Raw genomic sequence first — 12,531 nt, 5'->3', positions numbered from 1 at the left:
ATTACTGTAATCAACAGATGGTTTGATGTGCTACAGATGACAGCTTAGAGAGGTGGCCTATCCCAAAGCGTGTCAAGCTGCTGGCTCATGCAAATTACTGTTTTGTCTCAGTGCCAGGAGGAACTCAAGAGTGTCGACCCAGTCATTTCTCCCAACGAGGTACTTATGTGATTGACATGATTTTCTTTCATTTAGCATAACCATCCTTGGTGTGCAGTCTGCGCATTGCTTGAAAATCCTCCTCCAGTGAACAGCTGACAGGTGACATATCATCATTTTACCTGGTAAAAAATACCACAGCTTATTTCTCCCTCTGGAGTAACGTGTTCATTGATTTTTCTTCTACCTCCATAAACACAAGGATTAAGGGAAGGTGACAGTGGTGCAAACAATCAAATCACATTTTTTTTAAGCCAGTGACTATATCACTGGACCAAAATGTTATGTCGTGCTTATATATGACTTATTCACTAGTCAGCGAATATTGATTCAAATGACCACACAACTTTTGTTCTGTTCTTGATGGCCAATAATGAGTGTATCTTTTGTCTAAAGCATGATATTTATATATTCTCTGACTTCTAGACCTCATGCTAAGACTTGTTAAACCACCTCATTGGATTCAAGTATTTAGAAAGGGAAGCCATGGATTGTACATATTTCTTTATTGAAAACTAAATGTATTTTTTTTCTGAATAATAAGAAAAAAGCATTAGACTATTGACAGATGTAATTAATAAACTTGAAGTTTAAACCAATAATGTGATTTTAAAAATGAAGGAAAAAAAACTGAATAAATCATGTCATGAACGCTTGATCAGACATCTGACACATATCTGACACATTTTAAAATTTCCTTTAGCAATTTAAGGCCAACCGGGCTTCTTGTGAGGGCATTTAATATCTTACCAAGAAAAAAGTCTAGTACAGACTGCAAAACATATAATGGCACAGAGTCAGTGAGAATAGTTGCATTAATTTGGGAAATGGCAAAAGCTGGATCTCTTCAATCTCTTCTCCCTCGGCCAGTCTTCAGCCAGGACACAAACTCCTTGGCTGCCTGGTCTTGCAGGTAGGAACTCACATCGCTGGTGTAAGTGCCGTCTGCATGGCGTCTCCTGTGTGAAGAAGTCACAATAGCTGCATATGTAACTGTGGTGCAACAGACCAAAAAAAACCAAATCCACATGGGTACATTGAACATGACTTGGAATCATTTTGATTTAGGTTAAAATCACAAACGGAAACAAGAGAAGCAATCAACAGAATGAATGCAGTTATATTTAGACTTTAGACTGTCTTTTACAAATTTAAAGGCACAAACTTACAAATTTGTGTCTTTAAAAAAACAAAAAACCCCAAAAAACTGTGACACTCACCCATTCCTCTTTGAGTTCTTCAGCCACTGGACAAAGTCTTGTGCTCTTCTTGTCTCCAGGTATTTGCTGTAGTCGTTGGAAAATGTTCCCTCTGAATGTCTCTTCATGTTTTGGATCTCAATGGGTTCGTTGAGGATGGAGTTTTCAGTCAATAGCCTAAAAAAGTGATGCATTATGAAAGTGAACAGAGCTAATGTACGCTCACCATTGCAATAGCCTGGAGTCCCCTGCTTCTTACAAGTTAACTCTTTATTCTTTATTCTGCATCATTCTTCTCATCTGTCCATGACTATTCATATATACTTCATACTTCTCAGAAATCTGGAGTTATATCAATCAATCAATCAATCAATCAATCAATCAATCAATCAATCAATCAATCAATCAATCAATCAATCAATCAATCAATCAATCAACCGATTGATAGAACGATAGATCAATAGATCGATAGATCAATAGATCAGTAGATATAGGTATATAATAACAATATAACATTGTTTAGCATTAAATTCAAGCAAAAAACATTAATTTATAATTATTTATTATTAATTAATAAGTGTGCTAATCAAATTTTGATTTAAATTACACTTTATAAATTACACGGGCTATCAACACTGTGGATCATTTTTTTCATTTTGCCAACAGCTGCTCCATTAATGCAGCACATGAGACTAATAGTAATACTACTACTACTACTACTAATGTCTGAGGCAGTGTAAAATGACTGAAAGTTGGTCTTACATAGAGTGTCGGTCTGTGTCCTGGTCAGGAACCTGCCAGCTGCTTTGAATGATGATGAAGAGCAGGAGTCCGGCTAAAGAATGAGCACTATTCATTGTTTGAGCCTCTGAAAAAATACAAAAAGAAATTTATGGAAAAAGTGACGTTAAAAATCCATTCAATAAAATTTAACAAGATATTCTACATTTAGATTGCTGCAAAAACATCTCACCTGTGGTTCTTTCTGCTGAGCGTTTGAGAGAGGGATGGCAGTTTTCTCTTCTTCTCTCTGGCTTCTTAAGCTGTTTCATGGTCCCCTCTTGATCTGCTCAGCGTTTATATAGGGGAGCTGAGGAGCACTCTCCCAGGTGACTTCACCGTCACAGAAACCTTAGCATATCACCTGTTACTTTCAATCCATTAGTCTGCTTCCGCCTTGTTCCCCTGAATATATTTGACTTTGGGTTTTTAAAAAATAACAGCTGGGTGGTGAAATCTGTTGCTTTATTTAGTCCAAAACAAACATGACCTCTACCCTGACAAATAAATCCATGCCCATGTATGTGTTTGATTGAATTCAACAGCTGGCCATTTTGGATATATAATGTTTCCTATTATTCTTTTATATTTTTCACAATTTATATAATTTGTATAATAAAACCTAATTCAAAGCACACATTAATGTTATATATTGTTAGTACTGGGTGTTTTTATTTTAAAATTAATTTGCATGTTTGAACAGTAAGGAGATCAGTAATAATCTTTTGGCCTATTAAAAGAACCATTTGTAAAGAAAAGCAATGAATCAATTAAATGTTGAAAAAAGTTTATTTGAATATTCTTATAACACAAATGACTCCACTTTGCAACAAATCAGTGCAATGCATTGCAGTTAATGTATGCTATGATAATCACACATACACACGCACGCACACACATACATAAAATTTTTTAAACTATAAATGCATGATAGGACTTGTATCTTTGCATATCACATATTTTGCAAAACTTTCACACAACATACGGATGCTCATTTAAATGAGCAATCTAACATTTGTTGCATTAGTTCAACCTGGCTTTCAGAATATTACAATTAAAAAAAAGCACATTAAAAATGCATTAGACAAAGAAACTGTGGTAACAACTGTTGCCTACAAATGCTGTTACATCCTTCACATCTATTTGGGACTAAGGAGGCATTTCTGCAGGAAGTGACTCATGTGCCTGTATATATGATGATAGGATGATCCACTGAGACTATGGTCCTTGTCGGTGTACCACTGAAAGCAATACCAGAATATGATTAGTGCATAGACTATAAGTCAATTCCAGATAACATCGTGCACATCTTAAATCACACTTATTTTAGATTTAATTTTGCTTATAATAGACCACGTTTTTTTTCCATTTGAAATCTTCATTACATCAACAACATCATTCCTAATATTAGCCTCACTTCCCTAAGCTAATATTTACCATCACCTCGAAGTCCACTTGCGCATCCACCAGAGCTTTGGAGATTTGTGCAGCCTGCTGGAAATGGACATTGTCTACGGGAAAGACAGAGCTTTTACTACGTGACTGAAAGCTCAAGTTTCTATCAAGGCAAACAGAGTCTATTTGTGCATGGCTTACTGTGTTACCTGGAACGCCTCTGAGAAAACGGGCTACCACATGTTCAGGTCTTATCAGAAATAGAAATGACTGAAAGAAATAACAGAACGTACCATCCGCTGTGCCATGGACCAAGAGATATTGAACATTTTTGAAGTTCTTTGCTCTGGAGGTCACTGTGGAGTTCTAGAAAATAAAAGAATTACAACAGTCTCAAGGCAGAAATGTGCCTTTACTTCACCACACAGCTAATCTGAATGATATTTACTTTGTACGAGTCGGAATTCTCAGTTGGCTTGCCCATGTAGCGTTCAGTGTAAACTGCATCTGTGGAAGAAAACTCAGTTAACACCGCAAAAGTGGATACAATGGAAACACAAAAATAAATCATGCGTATTTAACATAGGGAAGGAAAAGTTTAGATTGAATGATTACAAGCTATAGGAAATCTTAAAGATGAACTCCATCAACTTTCAAGGCTGAACGTGTCAAAATTACTAGTGTAGAGTTACAAAGAGGTGTAATCACCATCCTAGTTTTTATCTCTACTTGAGGCCAGAAGCTCAGGGTTCAATAACAGCAATAAGGATGCACTGTGAGTAATGTAGGTTAACCACAGTTAGGTTTTGGCAGGAAAAACAACACATCTCTCTTATTCTGCTGAATGTACACTGAAATCAATTCAAATGCTGTTACTTTTTTCTGGGCTTTTACTGACTTTATATATTTTCACGCCAAATATTTCTTAAGATGATATTTCAGTCTTTAGGTGGGTCAGCTGAATAATCAGAATGATTGCTTTGCATACTGCATCATCTGGTGCATGATGGAGGATGTTGAGAAAGCACTATTCTACAAACATTTTCATCATGACTTCACTAAAGTCGTAATGAAAACAAGATTTAGAATATTCAAGACTTTTGAGTAGCTTTGCAGTGAAAAAAAAGGCAGTGACTCACTGCCCAAACCAGCAATTTTGGATACAGCATCAATATGCCCTTTCCTGCCTTCCCTGTACACATAAGGCAGGTTCTTATATTCAGCACGAAAATATTAATCACACTGAAGTTGTGGAGAAAAGTAATGGATTAAACATGTCACTAACACTGTTACAATACAGCTTATGTAAAGTGAAGGCCATACAAGAAAATAAGCAGCCTGTAAAATTACACTGAGCAGCTACTTTGATAGTTAAATGTGTTCAACTGCTCATCAACACAGACGCATCACTTGCGTTCAACCCAACCACATGCATTTAGGCATACAGACATTGTTAAGATGACATGCTGATATTGATGGTAAATGAAAGTGACTTCGAACATGGCATGGTTGTTGATACCATACAGTCTTGTCTGAGTGTTTCAGAAACTGTTGATCTGCTGGGATTTTCCCATAAAGCCACCTCTAGGGTTTATAGAGCACTGTCTAAAAAAGAAAATATCCAGTGAGCAGCAGTTTTTAGGGTAAAAAATGCCTTGTTGATGAAAGAGATCTGATGAGAATCTGCTTTAAAAGAGCCACTTGTTACAATAAACATATACAGAAGAGCATTGAATTTACAACAAATCAAATCTTGAAGAAGACGGGCTACAGTGGCAGAAGACCACACTGGTTACAAGTTTTGTCAGCTGAGAACAAGAAACTGAGGCTATAATTCACAAAGGCTCAACAAAAGTGGGCAACAGAAGAAAATGCTGCTTGGTCCGGTGTGAGTCATGATTAGTAGTTTGACATTCAGATGGTAGGGTCAGAATTTGACGCAGCATAGTTGGATCCTTCATTGTATCAACAGCTCAGGCAGTAGTGTAATGTGGTGGTAGTGTAATGTGGTGGAAATATTTTCTTGGCATACTTTGGGCCTCTTAGTACCAACTGGGCATCATTTAAATTCCACTGCCTGCCTGAGTATGGTCGGTGACCATGTTCACAGTGTGCCCATCTTCTGATGGCTGCATCCAGCAGGATAAAGCATTATTTCAGCAGTTGTTAGCAATAGTTCTTTAAAAACTTAACTGAGTTCACTCAGATGCACTCCACAGTCACCAGATCTCAATCCAATAGAGCACCTTTGAGATGTGGTGGCACAGGAGATGCCAACAAATTGCATTATGGATGCCAACAATTTTGCAGCAGCTGTGTGAAGCTGTCCTATCAATACGGACCAAAATCTCTGAGGAATGTTTTCAGCACCTTGTTGAATCTTTGCCACAAAAAAGTGAGGCAGTTTTGAAAGCAAAAGGGAATCCAAGCTACTCTGGCAAGGTGTACCTAATGAAGTGGTGGGTGAGTATGTATATGATAGGCTATGTATGCATGTTCACCCACCATAATAGTCCCACTTGGCTACTGGGGCTACTGCAATTCCACACTTAAAGAGTCCAGTTCCAGCACCCAAGGCCATTGAGGAAACATAACCACCATATGACTGAAGATCAGAACAGATTGCATTAGTAAGAACATGTAAAGTGATTATAAAGATAAAGAAAGAGGAAAAAGCAGGATAAAATACAGCTTACCCAGCCCCATATTGCTATTCTGCCTTCATCAATAAATCCCATGTCAATGAATTTCCTGTAACAGGGAGATCAGTTATTATCTGGGGCAAAACACATTTGTTAAACCAGACTACACCAGGCATTTATCTAGATGAAGACTTTTGTATGTATGTAAAAGATTACATTTCTTCAAACAACAGCTAAAGAACAACACTCATCACAGAGGTGATTGAACGTTTAGACAGACCTACCTCACAGCAGCTATTTGATCTTCCACTTCAAATGTCCCTAGGCGTCTATAGATTGAGTGCATTATTTCATCCCCTTGGTAACCACTTCCCCTTCCATCAAAGCTGGCAATGATGATCTCATGTGAACTGGAGAGGTACGTGCCCCAGTTCAGCTTGAAGCGATAGTTCACACTCTGACTGCACGGACCACCATAACTACACAAGGAGAGCAAGACAGTAAATTTACTTCTGTAAACGTTAGTGGTGTCACATGCAATTTGGAATATTGCTCACTCACACATCAATAAGAAGAGGATATTTTTTAGAATTCTTGAAATTGGGTGGTAACATCATTTGATACCAAAGATCTGTTGGCAAAAACACAGGAAAGAAGATGGAAAACGATGTTTCACATACTAGGACGTCATTACAAAACATCTGGTCAGCACATATAATGGCTGATATACTTACTGACTTACAATCATTAAACAGGCAATACAACCTTAGTTGTAATTCACCATTGTTTATGCTGAAAATGTTGCTGTTACTAAGAACCATCGTGTGTGCTCATGTGAAAAAGAGCACATTAGACATACATTCAAACACAAAGCAGAGGATTTCCATATGTCTTCAACAGTTTCTGAGATGGATTTTTCAACATGCATTTCTCACCAAATCCTCCAATCTTTAAGGTGCCATGTTTCATTGTTGGCATTTGGAATTCAGACAAACTCTTTTTCAGGTCCTTATTGTCTTGAAGAATGGCAAGCTCTGAAAACAAATAAATAAAGTAGCTGCAATGTTGTGTCCATAAAACAAACATAAAGGTGCATACTTCAAAGTGTTCATCATTGAGGAACCTTAACTTCTCTGAAACATTTTGATTTGCTGTTTATTCTTTTTTCTGGGAGCTTCGTGAATTACCTTCCTTATTTTGCACTTGAGGTGACGCGTTTAGACCACTCTGCGTCTAACTTAATGTAGCAAATGCGTTACAAAATATTCAAAACTCATTCTTCATCAGAGCATTTATGGTGCAATGATTACCACATTCTCTGTACATGCAACAGCTTCCCAAAACTGAGATGAGACACAAACCCACCCTCAGAGTTTCGAAAGCTAGTGTACTCTGTCAGTCTGCCCCAGGGCAGCTGTGGCTACAACTGTAGCTTGCCTCCACCAGTGTGTGTGTGTGAATGGGTGGATGACTGGGTGTGTAAAGCGCTTTGGGGTCTCTAGGCGAGACTAGTAAAAGCGCTATACAAATACAGGCCATTTACCATTTACCATTTACCCCCAGTTCTGGTCCCAAGCCTCGATAAATGGGAGGATTATGTCAGGAAGGGAATCTGGTGTAAAATCTGTGTCTAATCAAATATGTGGATCCATCTACTGCCATGAATCCTTGGGAAGTAAAAGAGCAGCCAAAAGTACTTGAACTTGGGCCACTATATTCGATCTACTGGCTGTATGAAACCAAAACAGCACCTAGTGCTGGTTTACAGATTTATTGCAGCCTAAAGTTAATGTGAAGTTACATATATGCTTTCAGTGGTACAACGTATCAAATCAAAGGACTTTAAAAATGAGCTTTTCGGCTTTCAGCTATCAGCTTTTTCAGTACCAAATTAACTACGTTTTATAGAACATTTTCAAATGCAGATAAAAACACAGAGATCTTAAATACTTAAAAACTTTCTGGACTATTAAAGCCTCGCTTTTACCTTGAGATCTGATCCCATATCAACTCCATTGGAAGCACAAAATATGAATGGCTTGTATGGACAGAAGGAATAACTACAGCAAGAAAATTCTGCTGGAATATTTACTGGGTTCTTCTTATTTGACCACCTTCAAAAACAGTAGCCTTATCCTTTAATAGTATACCATGTGAGTGCAATGAGTCATTTAACAATGTGTTTGGGTTATATGAATCTGCACCTGAGCCCTTGCTGTCCATGAGTGTGTACAGGGGGAATCCAGGTCCTGGTTCAAGAAAAACAAAACAAAACAGGATACACACAAATAGAAGTGGATTACACATCAAATCGTCTGCATGCCTTCAGCAAGGATTAGTGTTCACAGATGTTCACTACCCCAAATCGGTGAGTTATTGCTTACAGTAAGAGAAAATGTGAATGGGTAACTGACCGTAGCAGTCCATTCGGTAGTAAGAGGCGTCAAAGCTGAAGTAACCTGAGTTGTACTGGCACCTGTCCTTACGCAGGTTGCAGGTGAGACACTGGGGGGCAGAGGGGCTGCTTCCAATCATAACCCTGATGAAAAAAAACAGCACGTCACCTATATAATTATCTACATATAGATTTTAACTGGTAAAAAAAGAGGACAGATGAGAATAATTCCTTACTTGTAGAGGTTTCTCTGTACAGGTATTCCTCCATGCTCATTACTCACAAAATATCTGTAGAAAGGAATTTCACACACCAGGTCTTTATATTCTTACTTACATTTTTAAGATTTATACAGTTTCCCCATAAACGTATGGATTCATCACTCACATGGCATCTTTGGTTAATTTGCTTATGTAGATAACTTCCCACTTCCCAGAGGTAACAGGGGTTGCTTTGCCCTTAATTAAAGAGCTTCCTTTAGTAACTCACTAAAATCTAAACACATGATTGATATGACTGTGCAACACATTCTGCATAAAGAAAACTGGTAACACTTACATCTTTCACATAATGAATGTGTTTGTAGCCATTAGTGTCACTCATCACTTTGTAGAAACTAAGCTTATCTTCAGCAAAGAAAAGAGGCAAGGGCACGTACTAAGGAAAAAACAAAGTAATACGTTATAGTGATACATCAAAGTAAGGTTTTAAAGAACTATATCAGTAATCTTTTGGAAACTTACATGGCCCACCCATCCAGTCTTGCTTGTTTGCTCGAATTTCTATAGATAGTAAAGACATCAGTTGCAGTTAATTAGCAGAGCATGGCCATCAAGACGATTTCCTCAGCAGAGAAGTCACAGCTACCTGTTTTTCTGTCCAGCGACTTCCATCAAAATCATAGATCTGTACAACCACATAATTCTGTCTTCTTGTGAGCCACTGCACTGCAACGCGTATATCTGTAACCCAGGTCACCGAGCACAAGATGTGATCACTGAGTAAACGCGACAGAAGGAGAAAAGGTTTTCACATAAGACAGACCATGAAGGCATCGCATTTTCCGGTAAATGATTACACATGTGCTAAATAATATACAGACCCAGAAGAAACAGAAGCGGGCGCAAACACCTGTGTGCGGTGGGATGGGTTTGTGGTATCGACAACAAAAAGTTTCACCTTAGTAAGGGGTGATCCAGCCTATACAAATACAAATATAATATTTGTGATAAATAATTATATATAACAAGAGATCTGACAATTTTTGACAATTTAAAATGATAAATTGATATTGATGGTTATATTTTGCTCATAATTCCATGTTTGAAAGTTATAGAATCCCACCTTTGGGTATGGAATGGCCACTGTCTGAGGATATTGCTCAGATCCATACCAAGAGAACTCCACTTTGTGAACTTCTGTATTATTAAACTCTGCATATGCCAAGAACTTTCCGGTTGAGGACCACCATACTGCCCCATTCGATGCAAACACCTCCTCTGAAATTATTGGAGAAAAATATTAACCCATACAGATGCACACTTTTGAAAAAGAAATAATAATGTCACTAACCCTCATACACCCAGTCAGGGACACCGTTAAGGATCTCATTCTTTTTCCCGTTGTGTGTCAGTTGCACAGCTTCATCAGCACTGACATTGGATTTGAAAAAAATGTTGAAGTCTGAAATGTAGGCCTGAAAAAAAAAAGTGGATTTCAACCATAAACATACAGCTACAAATTTATTGCAACAAAAATAAGCCACAAGTATTATAAATAAATATTTATTCAGATAAACCGAATTGCAACTTATTATTCACTGGAGACAAAAAGTACATGGTGAGCGCTTACATATTTGTTTCCGGTTGGTGCCCAGGTAAAGTACTGCACAACACGTGGAAGATTTGCAGGCGTGACAAAAGTTCTACGATGAAATATGAACACATACAGGCATAATAGTAATGTACCAACTGATGAATAAACATTTTTACAGATGATACATTTGGGGTGGGAACCAAAATTCATTGATAAAACTCACAAAAAACAGCTACTTACGAACTCTCCCTGTCATAGATCGAATATAAGGCATTGAATGAGTGTCTCCATTTCTGTAGGATTTTAACGACAAACACTTTCATTTGCAGGTTTTTCATTAGCAGAATTATAGAAATAATAATAAATAGAAAAAAAATAATGCTTTAAAAAAAAAAATACAAATAAAGATAGAAACGTAACTAGGTGAAATTTAACACCTCACCTTTGTGTAGTTGCTTTCAAAGGCGATGTATTTATAATCACCTGACAGCAAATAATCTGTGGCTTCAACTTGGGCCTGAAATAAAAATGACTGCATGAACTTATGGATGTGTTGCAGAATTCATATACTAATATACATAGTAGGCTATTTAACATGCGTGACAGTATATATTAGGAAAATATTTGGTCTAAGTACAAATATATTACAAAGGTTGAATTGCTCAAATACAGCGACTCCTCCTTTGTTTCAGCATTGTGGAGAAAGACATTCCCGTCTCTTGCTTTATGCAAATACTCCTTATCTGCAGGAACAAGGATAATAGATAAGCTTCCAAGAAGTTTGTATCAAAGGTGGAGATTAATGCTACCAAAATCAGAAGGTATAGCAGAGGTTAAGTGACTGACAGTGATACCTGATATCCAATACAAATTGTAGGCTCTCCATCTAAAGGTGTCATTAAAGTAGTCATCAAGAGAAAAAGGCCTTTTGTTACCACCAGATTCTGAAATGATACACATGTGCTGCATTATTTATTTAACTTGCATGTAACGATACCAACACTCCAAAATATGTGACGACCATTTTTTTTGCGCATTTACAACTTCGTTGCTTGAATAAAGCAAACAAATAGGAAATGCGCAAACACAGAAAGAAGTCTGCTTTGAAGTAACATCTGTAGCTGCTTTTTGAAAAGAAAGAAAAGAAAAGCGACTCACGGGCCAAGGCTCTAACTTACTGTTGTAAATAACTGCTGGAATGGTTATTAACGTGATGACGACAGCCGCCCCTATCACCCCCCACATCACCTTGTTACTGCAGCCCTGCGAAAGGTGACACAAAAGTGGCAGCCTATAAAAATCCTCTGAAAGCACACAACAAGATGCTGACGCTGCAGGCTCTCCTTTAGTAACTTATTAGTCCCACGGTGAGCTTCACACTGTCACAGTAAGTAGCCATGCTTTTACACAGATTTTCTTTGTTTCCCCCCCAGTACTGATGGTAAATCGATTACTGACCATGGTCCAGATGAAGTCGCCGTGAAGCTCTTGGTTTTTTAAAATATTCCTCAAAGGCAGCTGGCGTGAAGTTTACAGTCACTTCTTGGAACATGCAGCTTAGTTAACATAACCGTACGCTTGCAAAGGTAACTTTAAACTAATGCAGCCGCATGAGAAAACGGAGCTCCGTCCCGCTTTAGTCGAAGGTTTCCTTCTCTCCTCGCTGCATTTCTGAGACCAGTCGACAGAAATGCCTCCTCGAAGTCTGCTGCCCAACTTTGAAAGAGCGCACAAGTTGCTGGTATTAGGAAGTGGCTTTTTCACTATGGGCGTAAAGTATTCACGCAACAAAACAGGACAGCTGGAAAAGCAGGTTTTTTTTGTGTGTCTACATCAATATACTTAACCATGAAGTGTAAAAAAATATTTACGTGGCTTTTCACTTAGCATACACAATGAAGTAACTGTATTTTTTTTTTAAATGTTGATTTATTATTTAAATATGAGCATAAAGAGGAAAAATGAGATAAAAATGAGAAGGGCAGTCAGTTTTGTAATACTTTTGGATCAAACAAGCTTCCTGCTTGTGTATCCAGACAATACGATCAAGCAGGTAATATATATGTTTGCGCAAACAAGCTTAAAAGAGGCTTTTAGGAATAGCAGTGCTGTCTCAATCGTAGTGACTCACTAACCTGTGGATTTA

At 37.8% G+C, this 12,531-nt stretch overlaps 2 protein-coding genes across 2 annotated transcripts; both read right to left on the bottom strand.

Moving 5' to 3' along the window:
* Positions 1-632: 632 nt before the first annotated feature.
* gcgb (glucagon b) lies at positions 633-2,410 on the bottom strand. Its single transcript, XM_086266446.1, has 4 exons — positions 2,332-2,410; positions 2,121-2,226; positions 1,380-1,535; positions 633-1,118 (listed from the first exon to the last, which is right to left on the bottom strand). The coding sequence occupies exons 1-4, from the start codon at positions 2,408-2,410 to the stop codon at positions 1,007-1,009; spliced, it is 453 nt and encodes a 150-aa protein (XP_086122572.1). The 3' UTR covers positions 633-1,006.
* A 500-nt stretch (positions 2,411-2,910) lies between these two features.
* fap (fibroblast activation protein, alpha) lies at positions 2,911-12,119 on the bottom strand. Its single transcript, XM_086267319.1, has 26 exons — positions 11,844-12,119; positions 11,564-11,648; positions 11,240-11,329; positions 11,034-11,128; positions 10,828-10,902; positions 10,626-10,678; positions 10,422-10,494; positions 10,143-10,266; positions 9,915-10,069; positions 9,673-9,770; positions 9,438-9,567; positions 9,314-9,352; positions 9,129-9,227; positions 8,958-9,028; positions 8,807-8,860; positions 8,590-8,714; positions 8,380-8,424; positions 7,111-7,209; positions 6,737-6,806; positions 6,460-6,654; positions 6,230-6,284; positions 6,039-6,138; positions 3,982-4,040; positions 3,827-3,899; positions 3,576-3,649; positions 2,911-3,379 (listed from the first exon to the last, which is right to left on the bottom strand). Exons 1-26 carry the CDS (start codon positions 11,844-11,846, stop codon positions 3,278-3,280), a joined length of 2,241 nt encoding a protein of 746 aa, XP_086123445.1. The 5' UTR covers positions 11,847-12,119; the 3' UTR covers positions 2,911-3,277.
* Positions 12,120-12,531: the final 412 nt, after the last annotated feature.

Source organism: Aulonocara sp. 'chitande type north' Nkhata Bay, linkage group LG16 (assembly GCF_057382095.1).
Source record: "Aulonocara sp. 'chitande type north' Nkhata Bay isolate Kocher_YH1m ecotype deep benthic linkage group LG16, A_spYH_male_GT1.1, whole genome shotgun sequence".
In the NCBI taxonomy this organism is placed as follows: Eukaryota; Metazoa; Chordata; class Actinopteri; order Cichliformes; family Cichlidae; genus Aulonocara; species Aulonocara sp. 'chitande type north' Nkhata Bay.
The sequence above is the reverse complement of the archived record's forward strand: the minus strand, read 5'-3'. Positions and strand labels throughout refer to the sequence as shown.